The sequence below is a fragment of the Myotis nattereri genome (assembly GCF_964212035.1).
Source record: "Myotis nattereri genome assembly, chromosome: 3".
In the NCBI taxonomy this organism is placed as follows: Eukaryota; Metazoa; Chordata; class Mammalia; order Chiroptera; family Vespertilionidae; genus Myotis; species Myotis nattereri.
In genome coordinates this window covers 131,968,606-131,993,996 of record NC_138077.1, presented here as the reverse complement: position 1 = coordinate 131,993,996, position 25,391 = coordinate 131,968,606, and the positions used below count along the sequence as shown (strand labels likewise).

Below are 25,391 nucleotides of genomic sequence, written 5' to 3'. Positions count from 1 at the left end.
GGGATGAAGGAGCCTAGACTGAAATCATGAAATGAGTGCACTGGAGAAACATTTAGATGTGGTTTGATGGGATCGAACCTGGGGCTCAGGAAAAGCTGACACTGACTGAAATAGAGAACAATGACATTCAGTTTTGGACCTGCTAAGCTAGTTCTTCCTCCCTCCCTCCCTCCTCTCCTCTCTCCCTCCCTCTTCCCCTCCTTCCCTCTCTGTCCCCTTCTCACCTCATCCTTCCCTTCCTTCTTGCCTCTCTTTCTCCCTCCCTTCTTCTCTCCCTCCCTCCCTCCCTTTCTTTCCTTCCTTCTTTCCTCCCTCCCTCCCTTCCTTTCTTCCTTCCTTCCTCTCCTCTTCTCTCTTATGCCCCTCCTCCTCTCCTCCTCTTCCTGTTTTCTCCCAGCTTCTCTCCATCTCCATTTCTCTCTCCCTCTCTCTCCTTTGAACATATATTCAGGCAAGCCATAAAAAAGCAATACCAACTGAGTGACATCTCCTCACTCAGGCCTCTCTGCTCACTGCCCTTCCTTAAACAACTGCATTCTTGCCTGATATTCTATTTGCGTTCTCATTACTTTTCTCACTGTCAGTTAATACACCTATAACTTTGTGCTTTTTCTGTGAAAGTACAGACTTACTTAACTTCAGAAACTTTCCTTCCAGAACTTTATGCTGAAGGAAACAAAAATGAAGTAAATAAACAGAAACTTTCCAGGCCTGTAGGGCAATGTCCTTGTTTGTAGACTATCTTATGTAAATGTGCATGGGAACTAGCAAGCCCAAATTTCAAGTATATAAAGTAAACAAAGTGAACTAATTCTAATGATTAGAATATATTCAGATGTCCTATTGAGCCCAAACTCCTAACCCTAGTTCCGCGGGGCTATCTACTTCTTGTCCCTTACACCTTCCAACAGCGGAATCCTGTGAATGTGCATCCCATTGACGTGTTTTAGAAGGATATTCGTAGCACTCCTTTCCTCCAGGAATTGAACCATGACCTCCTGGTTCATAGGTTGATGCTCAGCTACCGAGCCACACTGCCAGGCCTGATGCCTCCTTTAAAATTTTCTTTTTATTGTGGTAAAATACACATAACATAAAATTTTTCATTTTTAACCATTTTTATGTATATAGTTTGGTGGAATCAAGTACATTCTCATTGTTGTGCAGCCATCACCACCATCCATCTCCAGCACTTTTTTCTTCCCAAACTGAAAATTCTGTCCCCATTAAACAGTAACTCTCCATTTCCCCCTCCCCCGACCAGCCGCTGGCAACCACCATTCTGCTTTGTGTCTCTATGAATTTATGACTTTAGGTACCTCATAAGTGGAATCATACAATATTTGTCCTTTTGTGACTGGCTTATTTCACTTAATATTCTCAAGGTTCATTCATGTTGTAGGATGTGTCAGAATCTCCTTCCTTCTCAAGGCCAAATAATATTCCATTGTGTGTAAATATACCACATTTCATTTATCTGTCCATAGTTGGACTCCTGGGCTGCTTCTATGTTCTAGCTGTTGTGAATAATACTGCTAGGAGCATAAGTGTACAAGTATCAATTTGAGTCCTTGCTTTCAATTCTTTTGGGTATATACCCAGAAGTGGAATTGCTGGATCATACAGTAAATCTATGTTTAATTTTTTTGAGCAGCTATCATATTGTTTTCCACAGCAGTTATACCATTTGACATACTCATCAATAGTGCACAAGGGTTCTAGCTTCTCCGCATCCTCTACAACACTTAATATTTTCTGCTGTTTTGATAGTAGCCATTCTAATGGGTGTGAAGTGGTATCTCATTGCAGTTTTGATTTGCATTTCCCAAATGATTAATAATGTTATAGAGAAATGCAAATCTTTTCATGTGATTGTTAGCCATTTACATATCTTTTTTGGGGAAGTGTCTATTCAAATCCCATGTCCATTTTTAATTAGGTTGTTTGTTGAGTTGTAGGAGTTTTTTTATATATTCTGGATATTAATTCTTTATCAGATATATGATTTGCCAACATTTTCCCCATTCCATAGTTCCATTTTCACTCTGCTGTGCCCTTTGATGCACAGAGATGGGCTCTGAAATTTAATACCATGGGTACCTCATCCTAGTCTTGGCCCTGATATTAGTCCTTGTCTCATCCACACGCATTTGACAAACTTCAAGTTTTGAAACAATTAAGATGACACTTGGGTTTCTGAAAGTTTAATTAAGCACAGAATTTCATTCTTCCACCCTTTGATAACTTGAAGTATCCAATTTTAAATATTGTTTATGAAGCATAACCTAGCCTATCCTAGGTTGTAGGAGATGAACAGCCTCAAAAGAAAGGTTGCTGAGAAGACTCCCACTGTGCCATCCCCAGAGGAGATAAGCTTTTAAATGTTATTAAATTACTGCAATATGCTAGGCAATGTTCTATTTTACATGTTAACTCCCTTAATCATTACAATGGCCTTATAAGGTGCATGATATTTGCACCCCCATTTTATACATGAGGGCAGGGACAGAGGTTGAATAAATTGTTGAAGGCAATGTGACTAATAGGTGGCTTAAATAGGATTTGAATCATGGAAGCCTGGTTCCCGATTCTGTACTTTAACCACTTAAAAACTGTAGCTGATGCATCATCTTCCTCATATTTAATTTTATGAGACTGACGCACGGCCTACTGCGCTAAGAGAGCAACCTCCCCATATTTAATTTTAAGAGTTATTTCAGACTTTGGCATCTTCCAGTGTAGTTGATTTTCAGAGAACTGCATTTACAGGCTTCACTTAAGACATTGTATCTCCTCTCCTAGCATATTTTTCCTTCTCTTGGCTTACAGAAATGATTTATATTCTATCCTCACCTGAGCAAGATCTGAGCCTCCTGTAATTCCATCCTTTTCTACTTAACACTCTATCCATGGCTATATCCAGGAGGTAAAATCAGGGCTGACAATGAAACCCCAGGCATATTGTGTTAGAGTAATAATGTTCAATCTCTGTCCCTCCTACCTCAAAAGACTTGGAGAGCTAATAGAAAGCTACACGTGACTCAAGTACAGAAATACAAAGCCCACTTGTCTGGCTGAGAGCCAGCAAATGGGTGCCATCTTAGTAGGCTCAAATTTTCAGCGGGTTATACCTCTCAGGGAAAAAAATGACTCATGTTCTCCCATATTGCCTTTGACTAATGATGTATTCAATGTCTTCCCATATTTTTCACCATCATTGAATTTGATAGATTAGGTAAAATAGCCAAGCCCAGCCCAGGAAATACGACGTCTCATTGAATCAAGTCTATCTAGAAAAGACTCACTTTTGTAGGTTTTTGGAACACCTGAGCTATTGAAAAATATCCCCCATGAGTTCTTTTTGTTTGCCTGGGCTCTAGTATTCATTGATAATGAACAACATAAACTGATGAGCAAAAACAGATCCAGAGACAGAGAAGCATAGATCAGACCATCAGACCTCAGAGGGAAGGCAGGGGAGGGTGGGGGGAAGGGAGAGATCAACCAAAGGACTTGTATGAATGCATATAAGCATAACCAATGGACACAGACACGAGGGGGGTGAGGGCATAAGCGGGGAGATAGGGAGGGACAATGAGGGGTTAAGGACCCATATGTAATACCTTAATCACGAAAGAAAGAAAGAAAGAAAGAAAGAAAGAAAGAAAGAAAGAAAGAAAGAAAGAAAGAAAGAAAGAAAGAAAGAAAAGGAAGAAAGGAAAGAAAGAAAGGAAAGAAAGAAAGAAAAAGTTTTTCTTCCTACTGTCCTAATCATTGTGGCTTGTCATTTTCTGCAGGGTCCTATGGATCTACTCTGAGACTGGTACGTGGGTGTATCCTGTGTTTGCCAAACTCAGCCCAGTGGGTCTAGCAGCCTTCTTCTCTCTCAGCTACATCTTTATTGCCAGCATCTACCTACTTGGAGAGAAGCTCAACCACTGGCAATGGGGTCAGTTTATTTCTATTTTACCTCCACTCTTCTTCCTTGCCCTCTCCCCATTCCTCCTAGAAACAAGAGAAACTAGTTCAAAGCAGAAAGCAGTGACCTTGATGCCTTTGCCAAAGACTCAGATGGGTCTTATCAAGATAAGCAAAGGAACCCTGACCGGTTTGGCTCAGTGGATAGAGCGTCAGCGTATGGACTAAAGGGTCCGGGGTTCGATTCTGGTCAAGGGCATGTACCTTGGTTGTGGGCACATCCCCACTGGGGGGTTGTGCAGGAGGCAGCTGATCGATGTTTCTCTCTCATCGATGTTTCAAACTCTCTATCCCCCTCCCTTCCTCTCTGTAAAAAATCAATAAAATATATTTTTTAAAAAAAGATAAGCAAAGGAAAAGCCTGGGGGAAGTTCATACTTCCTCAAAGAACCCCATCAAATCATCTCCCCTCCTCCCATAAACTTTTAAGGCTAGAAATTATCTTTAGAGAATTTGGGACCCAGAGAACAAGATGTCACCATGCCTGGCATGAAAAAATGGATTCAGGGTCTTCCTCCCTTAAGTAAGGGCTTGAAGGATACAATATATTTAAATGTCAAGGTTTTTTTGTTGTTTGTTTTGCTTTGGTTTGGTTTGAAGGAAATGACCCTTTAAGCTCTTCCAACCTCAGCAGTGCCTTCCGGGATGAGTTCCCATCCCTTTCCCATTAGGTTGCTTTTCAACCTTTAGTGAAGCATTTACCAGATAAGATCACATCCTGTACTTGATATTGAAATTCTCATTTAGACAGGGTCTTGAGCAATGTGAATATGTCAGCAAGCTAAGCTTTCTAATTATAGGTGGGTAGAACCATGTTGCTTCTTCATAAGAAAAAATAATCTTAACTTAGTTGATTTTAAAATGGAAAGTTTTATTCTCCTCCCTGCTTCTCCCACCACCCCAATGCCCAAAATATTATTTTGTTGGAAAATTAACCACGAAAAAGTCAAATTGCACAATACCCATGATTTTTTTCCTACCCAAAGAGAAGTACAGGCACTCTACCCTGATTTTGTATGTAAGGAAGGCAAGAGTCACAAACAGTCCCCCACGTCACACACCCACATGCCATTCTGTTCTATCAAAATAGAAGTGGCATCTTCCACCCAATTTATGAACTGGTGTGAAAACATCAGCCGTGTATGAAAAAAAGCCACAACAGTTTCAGAAGGCTCAGTACAAAAGAATATGTTTCTGAGAGGATATTGGGATCCTGGATAAGCAATCTGTCTTTTTCACATGTTTTCTACTTGTGAAGAATTTAACTGGTTAAGAAAGTCCCAAAGGTAATAACCTCCTTGAAAGCACTTAAAAAATGGAATACTAAAAATTAATCCCAAAAGCAGGACTCCAAATCACAGGAAACTCCAGGAAAAAAAAATGTGTTGACATTTCAAATGTGTTGATAGCTAATTCTAACTTATTTTGGCTCCTTGAAAATCAGGATAAAGATTTCTGATGCCTTCCCCAATCTATCTTTATAAAAGAAAAGAAAGAAAGGAAGGAAGGAAGGAAGGAAGGAAGGAAGGAAGGAAGGAAGGAAGAAAGAAAGAAATCCATCTAAAATTTGGCAGATAAAAATGTGCAGATAAAAAAATATTGAGCTTAGAGAACAATAACTTTTTTAATCAAATGTATTTAGTTCAATAACAATTAATTTTTAAATTGTTAAACAGTGGCTTTGAAACATCCATTGAATTAAAAAATGAAATTTTCACAACATTTAATATTATTGAGTCATTATTTTCAACACCAAGCTCTTTTTAATCAGCCTTGTTGTTTAAGTACTATATCCAATTTTTCACTACAATTAGGTCCCAATGAGCAAACAGGCCAGCATCACCATGTGGGCCTTCATTTACATGTGCATATGTGAATGTTTATATGAGGGATAAACTATTGTAAATGGATAGAGACTACTGCGTCTCTCCTCTCTCTAGATTTTAACTCAAAAATCAAATGAGTGAAAACTCATTCATGCTAGATGGCATCAGAATAGGATCGTAATGTGTTAAATTCGGAACAGATCTTAATTACAAATGGTTGAATAGACATTAAAAGAGTAGATCACTTAAAATTCCGATGGCAGTGAACACTTTTAAATTGTATAAAACTAAACAGAGCTATCTGTACAAACACATGTTCCCATGTCCTAGTGGGCTTAAAACACTCTAAGGCTTCCCTCTACTATATGACTTGTGTCAATACCATTATATGACCTCTAATGAGGGCAGCTGCATATCTCAGTTGGGTTCTGGTTAATGCCTGCTGTGCCAATGGGCACACAGTATAGCATTGTCTAGGCTTGGATAGTCAATTGTGTGGATCCTCTAACTTGGGTTCCTCTCCAAACCTTCTGTTCTGGATCTATGGGAACACTTCCTAAGTAGCCACCTACTCTGTCCAAATCCAGGGCTAACCCTACTTTCTCACCTCCCTTCACAGTCTGAGATTCCTTGAATGAGAACAGAAATTCAAAGGAGTGCATTGGTGACGTGGTGGGAAGCACTGGTTAGGGAAAAGGCGCCAGACTGCCTGGATTCCTATTTTGTTCTTACCACTCACAGACCTGTGACACTGCAAAAAAGACTTGATGTCTTTTTATTTCAGTTTTCTCTTGAGCATCATGGAGAGAATATTAGTACCCACCTCCTAGGATCCTGGAGAACTCTAAATGACTTGGGTAGTGTCAAGGGCCAAAAACAGGGCCTGGCACATAGAGTTGGTCACTATTGCTGTTAATCTCATTCTCCTCCAGCAAAAATCAGAAACCTTCTTGTCTATGTAGATGTTCCAATCCTCCCCTTTTATTTTTTTTTTTAAAATTACCAATTTCCCCAGCCAAGGCAATTAAAAGTAACAACCACCTCACTGAATGCAAATTGACAGGGATGGTGCAGTTCCTGAAGAACTTAATGAGTGAAATAGGAGATCAAGCTAATTCAAGCTAGAATTGTTGGAATCTCTGCTTCTGAAATCCTGAGGCCCAGTGTGGCCCAGTTGGGAGTCCTGGACAATAAGCTGACTGCCGCTCTGGCCACACCTATTACATATGGGAGACCTGCCATTTTGGCTTGGAAGCCCATGACCATGCTCCTTACATCCTTGAGGGATATGTTCTGAGGCCTGAGACCACAGATCCTTTCCCTTCTAAGGATAGTTTAGGAGCTGAAAATTCTAATCTGGCCAAGTGACATGGTGATGGTGTCTTGGGCAGAATGACATTAAAACCTTTCTTTAATACTATTTGCTCTTGAGCAATTTTGGGGGTTTTTTGTTTGTTTTTAAAGGAGATTTTCATTGATAAAAGCTGTTTAAAGGCCATATAGTCTACCTTCTTGGTTTTATCCATGAAGAAATCATTTATAAAGTCTGCCTTGCATGTTGTCCCTGATCATTTCATAACAAAAGGATATTATCATGAGATTACTCTTTAGGTATTTCTAAAGCTTTTTTTGTCTTTCTTGTCCTAACTTCTTCTCCCTAAGCAGTCCACTCTAGATTATTCCTTATCCCTCTTCCTCTGCCTCTTTACCCTCAAGGTTTCTCCAGCCAGTCCTCAGCTCCACCTGCTTCCTGCTACTTTTGCACTGTGATGGTACTCATTGGTGCTTAAATCTCATTCCTCTAACACCTCATATCCTCCTAACATCTGCCTTCTTGCCCTTTTCCAAGCCAACCTGCTGAAACTAGGCAAATATTCTTCGAATTTTCAATTTGAAGTCTAGCAGTAGCTTTTGTGGTTGTAGATACATAGGTGTAAATCTTTGTGAACAGTATTTTTATTTTTTACTTAGCCCGTGTCCTGACTACTGGAATAATAAGATGTATAATTACATATACTATCCATAGTGATATTTATTAAAAGAATGGTTCCTTTACCATGCCAGTAGAAAATGTTTGGATCTTGCCGAAGAAGAACATTAAAGGTTTGGCCTAAAATATCTCCACTCCTTGGTACTATCTAACGAGGATAAAGAAAGGACTAAAGTCAGGAGTGGACCTAACTCCCTAACTGCCAACTAGGAGCTGCTCCACTCAGAAAAACTCCCATCAATGAAGAAAAGGGTGATAACAAACAACATAATTTCCCAATTATGTTGGGAATTCAGAGTTTGAAATCCATTTTGTGAACTTTGTTTGGGTAAGATTATATGATCTATTATTAAGTCAACAGTTTCCTTATCTCTGGCACTAGGGAAACATGGTAAGAGAGGAATTCTGAAGGAGCCTAGAAACTGCTCAGCCTCATGAGAATGCAAGACTAAGGACCCACCCCTACTTGTAGAAACAAAAAGAAAATATTGTTTCTGTTACATTCACATCATGTAAGTCTCTACAGAATGAAATGACTGCTGGAACCCCACACTTCTGGGGCCCGTGCCTTCTCTAGCACAGTGGTAGGTTTGTGAGAATTCCCTTGTGCTCCAGCCAGCTGCTTGGAGTTGGATGCGGGAGACTCTGGTCCAGGGGAAGGAGCCACCTGCTCTCTTCCCCCAGAGGAACTCCCACCACTATTTCCACTCCTGCTTCTGCTGCTTTTCTCTAAGCCTTCATGCTCTGTGTGTTTCTTAAATGGAGATGGAGTCTCCAATCCTTGCCACCTGGGGTTGAAGGAGTGAGGTTATGATTATAGTTAGACTCAAAGCACTGGGGGTTGGTAAACAACATGGGTAATGAAAGCTTTAGGAGCCCTCAGAATGACTACAAGGGGAACAAATTTGAAAAGTTTATATTGGCTAAGCTCTTGACCCTGAGGAAATAAATGTGTTATTTAGCTGAAAAAAATTATTCATTAACAGCCCAAAGTATATACTTCAGAAAAGAGATGGTGTTTGTACTTATAGACCTAATATAGATGACCTAATTGGGGAGGAGAAAATTCACATAAAAAATAAATAATAAGTAGAAACATAAATGAAAAGAACATGAACCCTGTAAAGCTGGATAAATTTGGAAGGCTTTGCTGGAGCGACTGGAAGTGGTTTGAACTGATGAGGATGACAAGAACAAGGACGAGGACTGTCCCTAAGAATGTAGAGAGACACGAATGCTCGCTGGCCATGAGAGCTGTTGTGATTAGGAGCTGGCTGTCCTAGAAAATCAGTGTGCTGACTGGGCCACAGCAGGACTTCAAGTTATCAGTCACTAAAGGCTCTGAGAAGGGGAGTTCCAGTGACATAAATTAGAAAAAGATTTAGAGATTACTGTTAGGGATATAATTTAAGGCGGGTGGGGGGAGTCATGGTTTAAAAAGTAAAGCCTGAAATTAGGAGCATGAGGCTGCTGTGGTCCTACAGAACCAGATCTAACAGGGCTCTAACTTCCAGAAGGAGACTGAGTTGAAAAGATTTTCAAAGTAGGATTGGTAGCATTTGCCAATAGACAAGATAATGAATTAGTAAAGTTTCAAAGCTTATGCAAAGATTTATGATCATTACATATGGAGGTAACAACTTGTTGGGTGAATGGAAGTCATTCTAGTAGTCTAAGGCTATAATTTCAGCTGAATAAAGACCTTTAATGAGCTTATTAAAAACTAATCAATATGCAAGTACTTTTATTCCCAGGCTGATAAGTTGATTTAGTGAGAGGTCACAGAATGACCCCTAATTAGGTGAATAGCCACTCTTTTATTTCCTCTCTAATTTGATGTGGTGTCTTTGTCTCCATATGCAAAGTCTCCAAGTTTGTTGATGGATTGTGTACAGCCCTGCGAACAAGTGGCCAAAAGCAACAGCAGTCAGTGGCTCATGTTAGATATATAGAACCACGTGAAGTCCAAGGGCATCATTGGTCAACTGCCTGGCTATGAGCTAAGCACCAACAGGGGACAGCAGAGTGGTTTCTTGCTGTTGTGATAGTGGTGGTATTTTTTTAGAACTCCTTGAAGGACATCCTTTTGCCTTGGGAAAAGTCCTTGACTTTCCACTGCCTGAAGTCAGGGTGAATGTCAACCTACAGGGAAACCCTGAAATCTCTCTCTGTTCTTGTTTGTACAGGTGAAATGAGGCAGCTAAAGAAGAAGAAGTGATTATATGCTGTTTTCCAAAAACTAAAAAGGAAGAAAACACAAGAGGGTGTTCTTTTCCCATCTTTTGGGTGTTTTTTTTGTTGTTGTTGTTTGTTTGTTTTTGGTGTGGGGAGGTGGTGGAGAAACATAAGAAAGTAAAAAGGACAGGAAACAATATTTAAATTCAAAATAGGGTTATTCAGGTAGCTCAATTTGAGGACTCTTGGGTTTTAAAAGGCCATGCAAAATTAACTCCTGCTGTCTCAGAATTTGTGACCTTTGTCTGAACTCTGAAGAGTATTGTCTGTGGTCAAAATCTGACCATAACTCCCCTCCCCCCAAAACAAAAACAACAACACACACACAAAAAAAAAACACCTCATAAACTCAGAGTTAGAGAATGTTTAGACAGAGAAAGGAGTTCGGATCATTCAACATCTTCATTTTACAGAAGAGATTGGCGAGAATGTAGATGAGAAGTTACCTGCATGAGGCCAAAGAGTTCGTGTCAGAACTAAGCCAGGAGCTTTTGTCTCCCAGATCTCTTAATTTCCAATCCTGTGCCATGTTTTTAATAATCCCAACTTTCCTAAAAACAAGCATTTTCATAAGCTAGTTATTTTCATGGATTTCTCATCTATTTTTCCCCCTCAGTCTAGACAGAAGTGTAGGGAGATTCTACCTGGTATGGTATAATGGCAACTTATTTGGGGAAATGAGAAAATCAGTTATAAAAATATTAGGAAATCTTTCCCCCTTGTGAGCAAGCATTCAGGGCAAGTATAAACACTGAACATAATGACATTGTCAAAATCTCTTCCGTTCAAGTATTGATTAACTTGTCAAATAAATGTTGTACATTTTACTTGGGGGACAGTCTAAGTGGGAAGTGATATGATTATGAGGACTGCTGAGATTGCTTTGGTACAAAGTACTTTGCTAAGTTAGTTTATGATTTAACAAAGCTGATTGTCAGCAAGCACATTCATGAACCCTGCTTCGATTTTCCTAATGGAATTTTCCAGGTCTGTTTTTGTAAAGAAATATGTGGTGGGTAAAGATAGTCAAATCTATTGGTGTGTCAAAGGCCCAGGGGCGTTGGGGTGTGGGCACCAGAATGAATTGTACTTGAGCTTCCCAACCAAACATGATACAGGAGAAATTTGGTAAAAATAGGTAAAACCTGGTAACACTGTGCCTAGGACCAAATTAAATCTTGATTGCTACATAACTGACCATTGTGCAATATCTGTTCCAACTCCAGAAATACCCCAAAAATACCTAGAGTGGTCTTGCAGGGTTAGGGAAGAGAGCAGACTATACAGTAAGGCAGCAGTAGAAGGGAAGACTAGGACAGACACCAGGAAACCTGCCTGATCCCTACTCCTCTACTCTCATATAAATAGGAGCCTCAAGTCCTTCTGGATTGAGCTGGGACACCCCCTCTTTTCTGGTACCTGCTGCTTCTTGACTGCTCCAAGCACCTGGTCTCAGCAGGAGCCCAGAGCAAGTTGTCACAGTGGAAATTCCCCAAATCTGAAGCCTGCAGGGGATCACCCAAATTTTCCACACCCTAAAGATGACTCTGGCTGCATACTTCTCACAGTCATAGTAAGCTCTTGGCTAGAATGAACCTGCAGATTTCTATTTGTGGCTTTACTGTCCCTAGGACCAAATTAAGCCTTGATTGCTACATGACTGGCCATTGTGCAGTATCTATTCCAACAGCTGAACTACCTCAGATTCATTTCCCATTGAGCACACAATGCTTCCTTGGTGCTGCTGTAGCTTTGAAAAAGAGAAGCAACAAAACACCCATGAAGAACATTGATTAAACATTCATTAAAGGGTATGCAGTGCCAATATCAGGCTGTGTTAAGCTATTAGTGTGTAAAAAACATACAAATGATTACATACCAGCAATAATATTTTTTAATTTTATTTTATTGTTTAAAGGATTACAAATAGTAGTACATATGTCTCCTTTTTTTCCCCCCCATTGACCTCCCCCCCCCCCCGGTCTTCCCTACCCCCAGGCACATGCCTTCACCCCCACTCCCTAGTATCTTGTATCCATTGGTTATGCTTATATGCATGCATACAAGTCCTTTGGTTGATCTCTTACCACCCACCCCCAACCCTCCCCTGCCCTCCTGCTGTAGTTTGACAGTCTCTTTGGTGCTTCTTTGCCTCTGTATCTATTTTTTGTTCATCAGTTTATAATGTTCTTTATTATCCACAAATGAGTGAGATCATGTGGTATTTATCTTTCACTGACTGACTTATTTCACTTAGCATAATACTCTCCAGTTCCATCCATGCTGTTGCAAATGGTAAGAATTCCTTCTTTTTTATTGCTGTGTAGTATTCCATTGTGTAGATGTACCACAGTTTTCTAATCCACTCATCTGCGGATGGGCATTTAGGCTGTTTCCAGATCTTAGCTATGGTGAATTGTGCTGCTATGAACACAGGGGTGCATATATCCAGCAATAGTGTTTGTATCATGTCATGTAATTTACAACCACATTCACCTCCATGATCTCATTTTATCCTCACAAAAATCTTAAGTAGAAAATGCATTATTGTTCTCATTTTACAAGTGAATATACTGAGTTTCTGCTATTGGTATCCCAATAAATGTTTTAAAATCAACTTTCTAGCCCTGGCTAGTGTGGCTCAGTTGGTTGGCTATTGTCCTGTGCACCAGGAGGTTGCCAGTTTGATTCCCAGTCAAGGGCATATGCCAGGTGTTTCGGGCTTCATCCCCAGTGGGGGGATATGCAGGAGGCAGCTGATTGATGTTGTGCTCTCACATCAATGTCTCTCTCCCTCTTCCTTCCTCTTTTTCTAAAAATCAATCAACTATTCTTAAAGAAAAAAAAACAACACAACTATCTGGAAAAAAAATTAAGGTTTTTTTTTTTTAATAGTGTTTGCCCATTTTCCTGGTGTAAATACTCTACCATGGCCTTTTTCAAGCTACCAACAGGTCACTGAATGCAGAGTTGGGAAGTGATATGAACCAACGCTTGGTCCTTGTAAGCCTGTACAAGCTGACTCCAGTTCAGCACTAGGTTCAGAGAAGGGAAAAGACTGGGCCAAGGCCACAAAGATGGTTGATTCCTGAGCCAACCTTCCTTTTTATCACAGAGCAAAGCAATAAATGGTCATCTGAAAGCCTTTATTTAAAAAAGCAAAAATGTATGTATATCTGTAAGGCTGGACAAATAAAAAAAGATCAGGGGTCCCCAACTTGGTGGAAACTCTCACCCATGCATGCAGGTAGAGGGAGGAGTGGCCCTCCCTGCCTCAGGGACCTCACTGCTCCATCCCCCTATGCATGTTTTGGAGGCCTGTCTCACATGTGACATGAATTTTGAATTTGGGGAGATTTATCTTGTTTACCTAAACAAAACATTAGCTCTACCCACCCACCTCCCAAAAGAGTCATATATTTCTCAAGCTATTTCCAGCTCCTCTGCACCTCCTCGCCATATTTGTCATAACAGGAAGTCAGTTTCATATACTGTAATAATCCCCAAACACGTTACGCCTGCACATGGGGAGTGTGTGTGGGGGGGGGGGGGCGGGGGGGGGGAGGTCGAGGGGTGGGGTGGAGGGAGGGTCGAGGAAGGAGCGAGGTGAGGCCAGGTCTCCCATCCCTAACCTGGTGTGTCCCCTCAGAGGGCCAAGAGTCAGAAACTAGAATCCACATCCAGACATTGCTCTCCTTTCTCATGCAGTTGGCAGTTCTTTTTTTTTCTTTTTTTTTTTTTTTAATAAAGCATTTGAGTAGGCAGCAAAGCCAGCCAGAACTGTTTATTTATAGCTGCGGATTTTCAATGCTGTATAAATTAGAGATCGTTGCTGAATGAGGCCTGAGCCCACTCACACACGCGGGGCCGCCATCGGTGAGTCCTTTCATAGAGCTTGACTATACACAGTCTAAAATGGGAGAAAATGACATGCTCAGAGTCAAATGACAGAGTCACAGCTAAACTGCAAGGCAGAAAACCAGCAATTATTTTTCCTCAACACAATATGGGGAGGACGACAGGTGCAATTATCCAATATTACTTAACAGCACTGGTTTGCGGTATGGGGAGAAAATAAAGGTTTCTGTGTCTCGGAGAGGAAAATAAGGGACAGAACCTGCCTCCTGGCTCCTGCCCCTGTGGGTGAAGCTGTGCTATGTAAATGGAAACTGGCCAGGATTTCCAAAAGAAAACAGAACCCCCTGGCTCTCTCACCTTCCCCCCGCAAGTGCGCAACCTGTGCCATTGGGGACTTCTGAGAAGTTTGCAGCCCTGAACACCCTCCTGAGGCCGCGGCTCCTGGCAGGCCTGTGAGGAAGCTGGGTTTGCTCAGTTCCTGTCCCCAGAGGGAACCCTCTCCTGCGTTGGGTCTCCCTCCCTCCGTTGAATTAGGATGAGGCAAAAGAGAAGGGGGCCCCCAAGGAATAATTTTCATTTCCTGAATCAAGTCTCTGGCTTTGGCTGCCAGCACATTTTTCTTCCTACTCCTAAGCCTCTCCTTAAACTCTACCTGGAAATACCTCCTTCTTTCAGCTACTATGGAATAAATATGTTGTTCTACATGGCTTCAGGACTTATTGGAACACCACTTTCCAGTTCTCCTAAAAAGTGTCTTCTTCCTTCTCAGACCCTGGGCTAATGACATTATTTAACCATCCCCCCCACGTCCTCCCCCCCCCCCCCCCAATCGCAGGCCACATCAGTCCTACACAGCATCCCAACCCTCTCTCCTTTATCTCTCCTCTTGGCTTCGGTTTCCATAAGAGTATGGAATGCCGGAAGAGCATAAGCTTCAGAAGCCAACCAGGTGTGAATCCAAATCCTGACTCCACACTCACAATTTATATAGAACTTGGGGAAAATAGTTGACTTTTCTGAGCCTTGAAGTCATATGATAATGCCTACCATAATAAAATACCATTATTTAAAGTGGTGGATGTAGGTGCTTGGCATCCTAGATTCCCCATCCCACCCTGCTTAACTGCAAATTCCTTGAGGCCATGGTCATGTTGAGTTGTCTATATCCTCCACAACGCCTGACCCAGCACCAGGAGAACATACAGAAAATACTTACAGACGGCCTCAAGGATACTTCCAGCTTCTTTCCTATAAGCTTCCTCACCAAATATCTTCCTGCTCTCCTAAAAGTCGATATTCCCAATGTGAGACTCCCTATCTCATTGAAGATACTCTCCCATCTTAAATCCTGGAGCCCTATTAACAACAGTGGTAATCAAGTTAGAGTTCATGTGGCCTAGCATGGAAAGCACCTTGGTACAATGGGACACAGAACAAATACATTTTGATAAAGAGGAAAAGCACATGTGGAATGGCCTGGAGAATGATGGCTGCCTGCAGGTGAAGAGCTAGACGGTTACCCCAAGGTGTGGAGAGCCAAGATACATACCCAGCCTTCTCTTGGCAGCTTACATGGTAAAATGTGAACGAGGCAAGGTCTGTCCTCAAAGTCTGCAGCTCACCCTGCAGCGTATGGGGTTTGAGGTTCCAAGTCAGGGAGACTGATCTTTAAAAGAGAAATGGAGCAGGGGGAGCACTGAAGACAAGCCTTCTTTACATCATCATTTATTATCCTTCAGGCGCCTGCTCATCCCTTCCTTACAGATGACATCTGCTCTCATTAAGACCTGGTCTAGTCTAACCCTTGTTTTGTCATAACGGAGACTTCCTCAGCCACTTCTATGGTGTGATTCTTTAGGGACATGAGAAGGGTCTCTGCTTTTACTGCCATCCTGTGTATCTTGCTAATGTACAATATCTATATATCTATACCTATACCTATATCTATATCTATATCTATATCTATATCTATATCTATATCTATATCTATATCTATATCTATATCTTTCACTAGGGGTAAAGCCTTCCATGTGACATGGAGAGACAAATTTAACATGTAAATGCTTATGAGAGGGGTGACCTATTTATTCATGTTCAATTTCCAATGAAAGATAGTTCATGATTTGAAAGCAAGTATTAGTATGGGAGGGGGCATGCTTGGCAGAGTGAAAATGGGATATTATGAGGAAAAGAACAGCTACAGAAAGGGTGAGCTGCAGACTTTGAGGACAGACCTTGCTTCGTTCACATTTTACCATGTAAGCTGCCAAGAGAAGGCTGGGTATGTATCCTGGCTCTCCACACCTCCCTGGAGAGCTAATCTGTGGTTGCCGTGCCCCAAAATAGAGCTAGACAGTGATCTTGGCCACTTGGGTCAATAAAATCCTGGATGCCTTTGGAGGAGTAGAAAGAGGAGGCACAGCTGTGACATGTCACTCTTTGTTTCCAGTCTTGATTGCCTGCCTGGCACCACAGGAATTTAAACTCATTTTTTGGCTGGGGAGAGAAGTCAGTATTGGGCTGTCATCATTCTTGAGGAGAGGCAACAGAGCAAAGAAAGAAGTTTGGATTCCATTGGCTCATGAAGAGATTTAGGACTGAACTTTCCCAAGATTCCTTCTTACCCAAACATCTTACTAACCAGTCCCAGAGTTACTGAAGCGTTGAAGAGAGACTGACACTTATTAAAGTCACACTGTGTGCTGCCTTGAAGGCAAAGAGTATATCTTATTCACCACTGTGTCCTCTACGCACAGCACAATGCATAATACACAGTAGGCTTTAAATGGTACATGTTTGATGTCAGGCAGATTTAAGTAACATGCTCCAGTGTCTCATGCTGACACTAGAACTCAAACCTAGATCTATCTGACCCCAGTAGCTTCTACTCCGCCAATGGCTTTTAATATTTCCTGATACCCTCAGAAATACATTTTACTTCTAGGCCTAGTAGAAACACACATATGTATTTTTAATGTGTATGATATACCCCTTTATTTTCTTCCCTATTTTCTTCTATTGTTTGAAGTATATTGTGACAATTACATTGATTTTTTTAATCCAATGATAGGGTTGCAACCAATAAGTTGAACAACACTGCGCTCCACCATACCATAGGATTCATTAAACAGGTAATTATAAAGTGCCTACTATGTGTTTGGCCCTGGCCATGTACATGCCATAACATAAGGATAGGGACATGGTGGTCATCATCCAGTCCATCTGCGTTAGGATTTGAGATTTATATCCTTTTACCCTGCAGCACTTTTGGGAATGCAGCACCAAGCCTTGATTTCCAGCTCACTCCTTAGCAGCTGCTCTGCTAGACTGAGCTCCTTTGAGATGCTGACAGGAAGGACAGAAAAAAAACACTTCCTCTACAAGAGCTTGCAAACCTTCCGCTGAGGCTTACGTCTGGTCTGAGCAGGTAGATTTGGTTACATTTTAGGGATTTGTTTTCACTCAACACTTAATTTCATTATAACTTGAATTATGAAGTTAAGATGATGGAGAGTTAGGAAAACAAATATTGTATGATTTTACCTTGCCAGATATCTGGCACACAATTCTGAAAACTCTCAATCTAGGCATGTTTTATTCCATTTGAAAACATTTTTAACTACATGCTAAAATGTACTCACATTGTCACTTTCTGTGCACGCATTAACTCAGCTTTGCCAATTTTTAAAGTCATGTGATTAAATAAAATTCTTTTTACTATAAAATAGATTGTATTGGCACTGCATGTTTTTCCTCTGCTAGACTTCCTGCCATCACAACCTTTTAGTGCTCTCACATATTACCACACTAAAAGCAAGAGGCCAGGGGGTCTATCTGTACCCAATCGGTCAGTCTTCTGAAAAGTAATGTGGCTTTCTTACATCAAGAGAAAGAAGAGACCTGTTGCATATTACCCTTCCAACTCCCAGATGAACTTCTCTCGGGCCCACTGGGGAGCCATCTGAGACTCCGCATGGAATCCAGAGATTACTTGAGTGATTGTCTAAACAATGGTGAAGGGAGACTTCTCTGGGCACTCTAGTGGGTTTAATAAATGTGCACATGGATCTCAGTTCAGTGGTTGCTTTTTGGGAAAGAGATTGAAAGCACCACTCCAGGGTGGGTCCCCAAGGATGAGAGCCAGCAAAGCTCTAAGCCAGCGGTTCTCAACCTGTGGGTCGAGACCCCTTTGGCAGTCAAAGGACCCTTTCACAGGGGTCGCCTAAGACCATCCTGCATATCAGATATTTACATTACAATTCATAACAGTAGCAACATTACAGTTATGAAGTAGCAGCGAAAATTATTTTATGGTTGGGGCACAACATGAGGAACTGTATTTAAAGGGCCAGAAGGTTGAGAACCACTGCAAAGCTATTTGTGTATGTGTCTGTGTGTGTTACAAAGGGTTGTGCTTGTGCACCTGAGATCAAAAAGCAGTCAGCCCTTTTTCCCTGGTTGGTGGGTGAAGGTACCCATGGAGGGCAGCTCTTTGATTTTGACATTGCCTTATTGCCCCTCTCCTTGCCCCCTTTTATACTCAACACTTGTCATTTCCCTTTATCTCACACGGTCTTCCTTGAAAGACCCTGCAAGTGCCAGTGGCCTTGGCTCTTATTACAGAATTGTGTGCCAGATATCTGGCAAGGTAAAATCATACAGTATTTGTTTTCCTAACTCTCCATCATCTTAACTTCAAAATCATCAGCCTAGGCTGTTCACCCAATATCTAAATAATCCCACTAAACATTGAACTAAAACTTGACCATTACTAAATTTAATTATATTTACATTGTAAATTAATTTGTTATTGCAGTAACCTATAAGTAGTATAGCTTTTATGATCTGTATTGGTTTCCTAGGGCTACCATAACAAAAGGCCACAAACCAGGTGGCTTAACAACAGCAGTTTATCCTCTCACAGTTCTGGAGGCTGACAGTATGAATCAAGGTGTCAGCAGCACCATGCTCCCTCTGAAGGTCTAGGAAAGAATTCTTCCTCCTGATTGCTCATGATAATCCTTGGTTTGTGCACACGACTCTGATCTCTGCCTTTATCTTCATATGGATTCTACCATGTGGGCCTCTGTATCTCTTACCACAGAGGGAATCTGAGTCCAAATCTCCCTCTCCGTTCTCTTATAAAGACACCAGTCATTGGTTTTAAAGCCCAACTGTAGTCCAGAATGTTTCATTCAAACCTCTCTACCAGAGAGGTCTCCCCACCCCCTGTGCACCTTTCTGGCTACAGGGGCAGTGGACAGTGCCTGTGGGAGAAGGACAAGGGGCCCCAGACTTAAATCCACCCACACAATGGAGACACCAGTTTCTCTTCCTATGATGGCGGAGCAGAAGGAGAAGTGGCTTTCTGGGCCAGGCCCTTCAGTTGAATGAAGGAAAAGAAGGTTCAATTCCAGTATACCTGCCAGGACTCCTAGAGCGGGAACTGATGCAAGCCCATCTGTTTCCAGGTTTCTGTGATCTCTTGTGTCCCCTTTCTTGGGGGTTCCCCTTGATTTATGAAACTAGGGAAGATGATCACCGCTTGTTGAAATTACTGTGAAAATGATAAACTGACTCACTGATCACATATGCAAAGACTCTATTTCTAAATAAAAGTCACATTCTGACTTTCTAGGTCATAAATATTGGGGAGATGCTATTCAACTCAGCATAATTACCCCTATTTTACAAATGAGGATATTGAGGGTCAGAGGTCACTAAATATCAAATTTCAGCTTTTCATTCTTCTCACTTATCTGTCTTAATTCAAACAGTCACCAATAATTTATACTACTGAGTGCCTACTATGAAGGGCCACCTACGTTAATTATCGCTAGACCTCCCCACATCCCTGAAAGGTAGATATTATTATTCCAAAGTTAAGGATGAAGAAACCGAGGCTTAGTGAGATTAGTGGATTTTCTGAGGGAGAATTACCCAAGAAGAATGGAGCCCATGCCCAGCATGGTCAGCTGGGGTGTGTGTTCCCTTTCCGTTATGCCACATGATTTCTACAAACTCCTGCTTCTGTTTCCTTCATGATGTCTAGAAAATAAACCCTTCCTTCTGCCTCCTCAAGGTCAAAATGTTAAGCATTTTCATTTTATACCTTCTGAGGAAATATGGAAAGGGAACAGGCCCTGAATAAAAGAAAACTCATTATTGTGGAAAACCCTCTTTCTTGATTTCGAAGGAGGACATGCAGAAGGCTGAGAGACATAAGAAAACATGCTCTAAGTCACTAATCATCCAAGAGATGCAAACCAAAATGACAATGAGGTACCATCTCACACCTGTCAGATTGGCTCTCATCAACAAGTCAACAAACAACAAGTACTGGCAAGGATGTGGAGAAAAAGGAACCCTCGTGCACTGCTGGTGGGAAAGCAGACTGGTGCAGCCATTGTGGAAGACAGTATGGAGTTTCTTCAAAGTTAAAAATGGAACTCCCATTTGACCCAGTAATACCACTTCTAGGAATATAACACCAATCAGAAAGGATATATGCACTCCTATGTTCATAGCAGCACAATTTACAATAGCTAAGATTTGGAAACAACCTAAGTGCCCATCAGCAGATGAGTGAATTTAAAAACAGTGGTACATCTACACAGTGGAATACTACACTACTATAAAAAAGAAGGAACTTTTACCACTTGCAACAACATGGGTAGAACTGGAGAGTATTATGCTAAGTGAAATAAGCCAGTCGGAGAAAGATAAATATCACATGATCTCACTCATATGTGGGATATAATGATCAACATATACTGATGAACAAAAGTAGATCCAGAGACAAATGGCAGGGGAGGTGGGCAGTTAGAGATCAACCAAAGGACTTGCATGCATGCATATTAGTATGACCAATGGACATAAACACTGGGGTGGTGGGGGCTTGCCCTTGTGGGTGGGAATGGCTGGTGGGAGGGAGTCAATCAAGGAAAAAGGAGACATATGTAAAACTTTAGACAATAAAAACAAACAAACAAAAATCCTCTTTCTTGAGCCCTTGCAGCTTGAATGGACAAGAAAATGGGTTAAAGGGACACTGGGGGATGATAATGCAAAGGCTGCTGGAGGGGTGCCTGGCAGAGCTATTCGGCCTTGCCTGCATATTCAGAGTCACCCGGGGAGCTTATGAAAATACTCCTGCTCAGATCCTTCCTGCAGAAAGTTTGGATTTGGCTACAGATTAGGCACTGGGAGATTAAAAGCACCTCTAATGTGCAGCCAACCTGGGAGAGCTACAACTTTCTTTTTCAGTTGCCTTCTCAAGCCCGGCCATCCTGATGCTTGGCATATTTGCTGGCATGATTGATGCCTGGTCCTTTTGGCTGCAACACCAGAGGTGACTTTAAGGCAGAGTGCAGAGCCAGGCTCTGAGAATGCTCAGAGACCTTACAGAGCCTTCTGACTGGGTATTCTCACATCTACCTACACACCTCAATTCACTTCCTAAGCAGATAAAGAGCCCAGACTGCTGAAACACGGTGGGAGCTCCTTGTGGCTATTCTCAGCTCTCCTGAGTCTCCAGCCTGTAGCCCACCCTGCAAACCCTGGACTTGCCAGCCTCTTCAATACCATGAGTCCATTCCTTAAGTTAAATCTATCCATCATACACATATGTGCATGTGTGCATGCGCGCATGCACACACACACATACACACACACACACACACACACACACACACACACACACACACACCCTGTGGGTTCTGTTTCTCTGGAGCACCCTGACTAATGCACTCCTCTACCTTCCCCTGGGTTTGCCCTCCAGCCCTGCTTGGCACCTGCCTTCACTCACTGGTCCTCTGGATCATTTGCCTGCAGTCCCTGTGACTCATAGGCCTATAATAAGCCCTCTGCTTCCATTTGCCAAAGTCTCTCTCTTCCCTTCATTCAAGAGTCTCCCGAAATCCCACATGTTCCAATCAAGGAAACAACAGTCTGCCCTCCCTCAGATGAGCTCATTCAGTGAACAGATTTCAGGAAGAAAACACTAATGTGTGAGTGTTGCTTCAAAACTGTTCCGCTCGTGACCGTGAGGGAACTTGGTGTTTCAAAATGCTGTGCCTTAGCGATCGGGTTGCCCAGCGCATTCATGTTTGGCAAATGTGCTAATGAGGCTTTTAAGGCCATAGTCTTGGGTGGGACTTTCTGATTGAGGTGCTAGAGACCACTGCCCTCTAAGGTTACAGACTTTACAAACATCCTCAACTACCATCCTGCTCAGGAAACACTGCCTACCCGGTGAATTGGATGAGAAGGTTTGAAGGAGTCACTGCAAATCCATAAGCATATGTCCTTTTGACCATGGGTCACTGTGCCTTACTCCTGGGAGCAAGAGCCATTATTATATAAGCTCAAAACAAATGATCAATACATAAAGTCCACAGCAAGGCACACAATCACTGATCTGTTGGCTCATTAACCTCATCTGTGTTTACCTGCGGGCCATCCCAGAGTCAGAGGCCATTAGTAGATCAGAGAGGTTACTGCAAAAGAATTGCAAGGATCTAATCACTGTCCCGTGCACTGTGGTTGATGGAGGGTTGGGGGGATACTACCTCCCCTTCCTACTGCACCTAGGGAGCAGCCCTGTGATGTTTCTGCAACCACCATTACATCACATTCCCAGTGGGCATTGCAGGGGCTACAGAACACACTGCCTTAAAGCTCCATCAATGAGCCACAGTTCCAAAGACCCCTGAATGGCTTGGAGAGAGGGTGGTAGCCAGAGGATGAAGACGGCTTACAGTATAAGCCAGGGGTGGGCAAACTTTTTGACTCGAGGGCCACAATGGGTTCTTAAACTAGACCGGAGGGCAGGAACAAAAGCATGGATGGAGTGTTTGTGTGAACTAATATAAATTCAAAGTAAACATCATTACATAAAAGGGTACGGTCTTTTTTTTCAATAGTTTTATTCATTTCAAACGGGCCGGACCGGATCCGGCCCGCGGGCCGTAGTTTGCCCACGGCTGGTATAAGCTCATAATATAGGGGCTACTGCAACATCAGAAAGAGGATGACCTTTACAGGCAGGAAAAATTCAGTTAGTCCCATTTCCACAGCCTTGGATAACTCATTCAACCTTTCAGAGCTGGTTTTCTCATATATATATAAATTTGGTGTGAAATACTTGCCTTGTATTAGTGTAAATGGAATGTATGGATGGAATGTCAGAATGGATCTGGAGCACACCAGGATCTGGCAGTCAGTAAACATCACTTCCCTTGTCTGCTCTCTTAACTCAAGAGCTCTATTAATCCAATGAGGGGTATTTATAGGTTATCCTTTTTTTTTTTTTTTTTTTATTTTTTTTAATTTTTTTATTGCTTAAAGTATTACAAAGGGTATTACATATGTGTCCATTTTATCCCCCCGCCCTAGACAGTCCCCCAGCCTCCCCTATCCCCCAGTGTCTTATGTCCATTGGTTATGCTTATACGCATGCATACAAGTCCTTTAGTTGATCTCTTACCCCCCTACCTCCTGCCCCCCAACCCTCCCCGGCCTTCCCACTGCAGTTTGACAATCTGTTTGAGGCAGCTCTGCCTCTGAATCTATTATTGTTCAAAAGTTTATAATGGTCTCTATTATCCATGAATGAGTGAGATCATGTGGTATTTTTCCTTCATTGACTGGCTTATTTCACTTAGCATAATGCTCTCCTGTTCCATCCATGACGTTGCAAATGGTAAGAGTTCCTTCCTTTTTAGAGCAGCATAGTATTCCATCGTGTAGATGTACCACAGTTTTCTAATCCATTCATCTACTGATGGGCACTTAGGCTGTTTCCAAATCTTAGCTATGGTGAATTGTGCTGCTATGAACATAGGGGTGCATATATCTTTTCTGATTGGTGTTTCTGGTTTCTTGGGATATATTCCTAGAAGTGGGATCACAGGGTCAAATGGGAGTTCCATTTTCAGTTTTTTAAGGAAACTCCATACTGTCTTCCATAGTGGCTGCACCAGTCTGCATTCCCACCAGCAGTGCACAAGTGTTCCTTTTTCTCCACATCCTCTCCAGCACTTGTCGTTTGCTGATTTGTTGATGATAGCCAGTCTGACAGGTGTGAGATGGTACCTCATTGTTGTTTTGATTTGCATCTCTCGGATGATTAGTGACTTTGAGCATGTTTTCATATGTCTCTTGGCTTTCTGAATGTCCTCTTTTGAAAGGTGTCTATTTAGGTCCTTTGCCCATTTTTTGATTGGATTGTTTATCTTCCTTTTGTTAAGTTGTATGAGTTCCCTATAGATTTTGGAGATTAGGCCCTTATCAGATATGACATTGGCAAATATGTTTTCCCACACAGTGGGTTTTCTCGTTGTTTTGTTGATGGTTTCTTTTGCTGTGCAGAAGCTTTTTATTTTGATGTAGTCCCATTTGTTCATTTTCTCTTTAGTTTCAAGTGCCCTAGGAGCTGTATCAGTGAAGAAATTGCTTCGGCATATGTCTGAGATTTTGTTGCCTTTGGATTCTTCTAGAATTTTTATGGTTTCCTGTCGTACATTTAAGTCCTTTATCCATTTAGAGTTTATTTTTGTGTATGGTGTAAGTTGGTGGTCTAGTTTCATATTCTTGCATATATCTGTCCAATTTTCCCAACACCATTTATTGAAGAGACTATCTTGGCTCCATTGTATGTTCTTGCCTCCTTTGTCAAATATTAATTGAGCATATTGGTTCGGGCCGATTTCTGGGCTCTCTATTCTATTCCATTGATCTATATGCCTATTCTTGTGCCAGTACCAGGCAGTTTTGAGAACAGTGGCTTTGTAATACAACTTGATATCTGGTATTGAGATCCCACCTACTTTGTTCTTTTTCAGGATTGCTGCAGCTATTCGGGGTCTTTTTTTATTCCAGATGAATTTTTGGAGAGTTCGTTCTAGATCTCTGAAGTATGCCGTTGGTATTTTAATGGGAAGTGCATTGAATTTATAGATTGCTTTGGGTAGTATGGACATTTTAATGATGTTGATTCTACCAATCCATGAACACGGTATGTTCTTCCATCTGTTTATGTCTTCCTCTATAGGTTATCCTTTGTGAACCTGGTAGATTTAGCGTTAAATCACAATGGACAAAGCAGCCAATGGTGCACAAAGGATCAGAATAACTTATTGTCTATGTGACTTTACAGAATCAGCAAGAGGGTCCCAATCATTCCCTGACTTGAAGTATAATTATGAGATCATTACTTATGACCCAACAGAATAAAAATGGGGAGAAGGCAATGAAAACTTGTAAATGCCATCGACTCCAGGAATCCTAGATTTTAGAACCCTCTAAGTCTTCATAAAGCACTAAAATTTCAACAAACATCACATCAGGTAGGCTTACATTAAGGGAAGGAGCCCATTGCAAATTCCTCTTTCTGGCCACCTAATATAGGAGAATACCTCCCGAGCAGTCTTGGCATTACAAGGCACTAGAGATACATTCATTTTTTTAATTAACAAAAGATAAGGAGGCCATTCTTGACATTT

The 25,391-nt window shown here is 41.7% G+C and overlaps 1 protein-coding gene across 1 annotated transcript in view; it reads left to right on the top strand.

The window, feature by feature from the left end:
• ADTRP (androgen dependent TFPI regulating protein) overlaps nt 1–10,012 on the top strand; it is a gene marked incomplete at both ends in the record, with an annotated part of 59,741 nt that extends 49,729 nt beyond the window's left edge. The window contains 2 exons of the mRNA XM_081086045.1: nt 3,798–3,949; nt 9,981–10,012. Of these exons, the coding sequence (XP_080942171.1) occupies nt 3,798–3,949; nt 9,981–10,012 (184 nt within the window). The remainder of the gene's footprint in view (nt 1–3,797; nt 3,950–9,980) is intronic.
• Nucleotides 10,013–25,391: the final 15,379 nt, after the last annotated feature.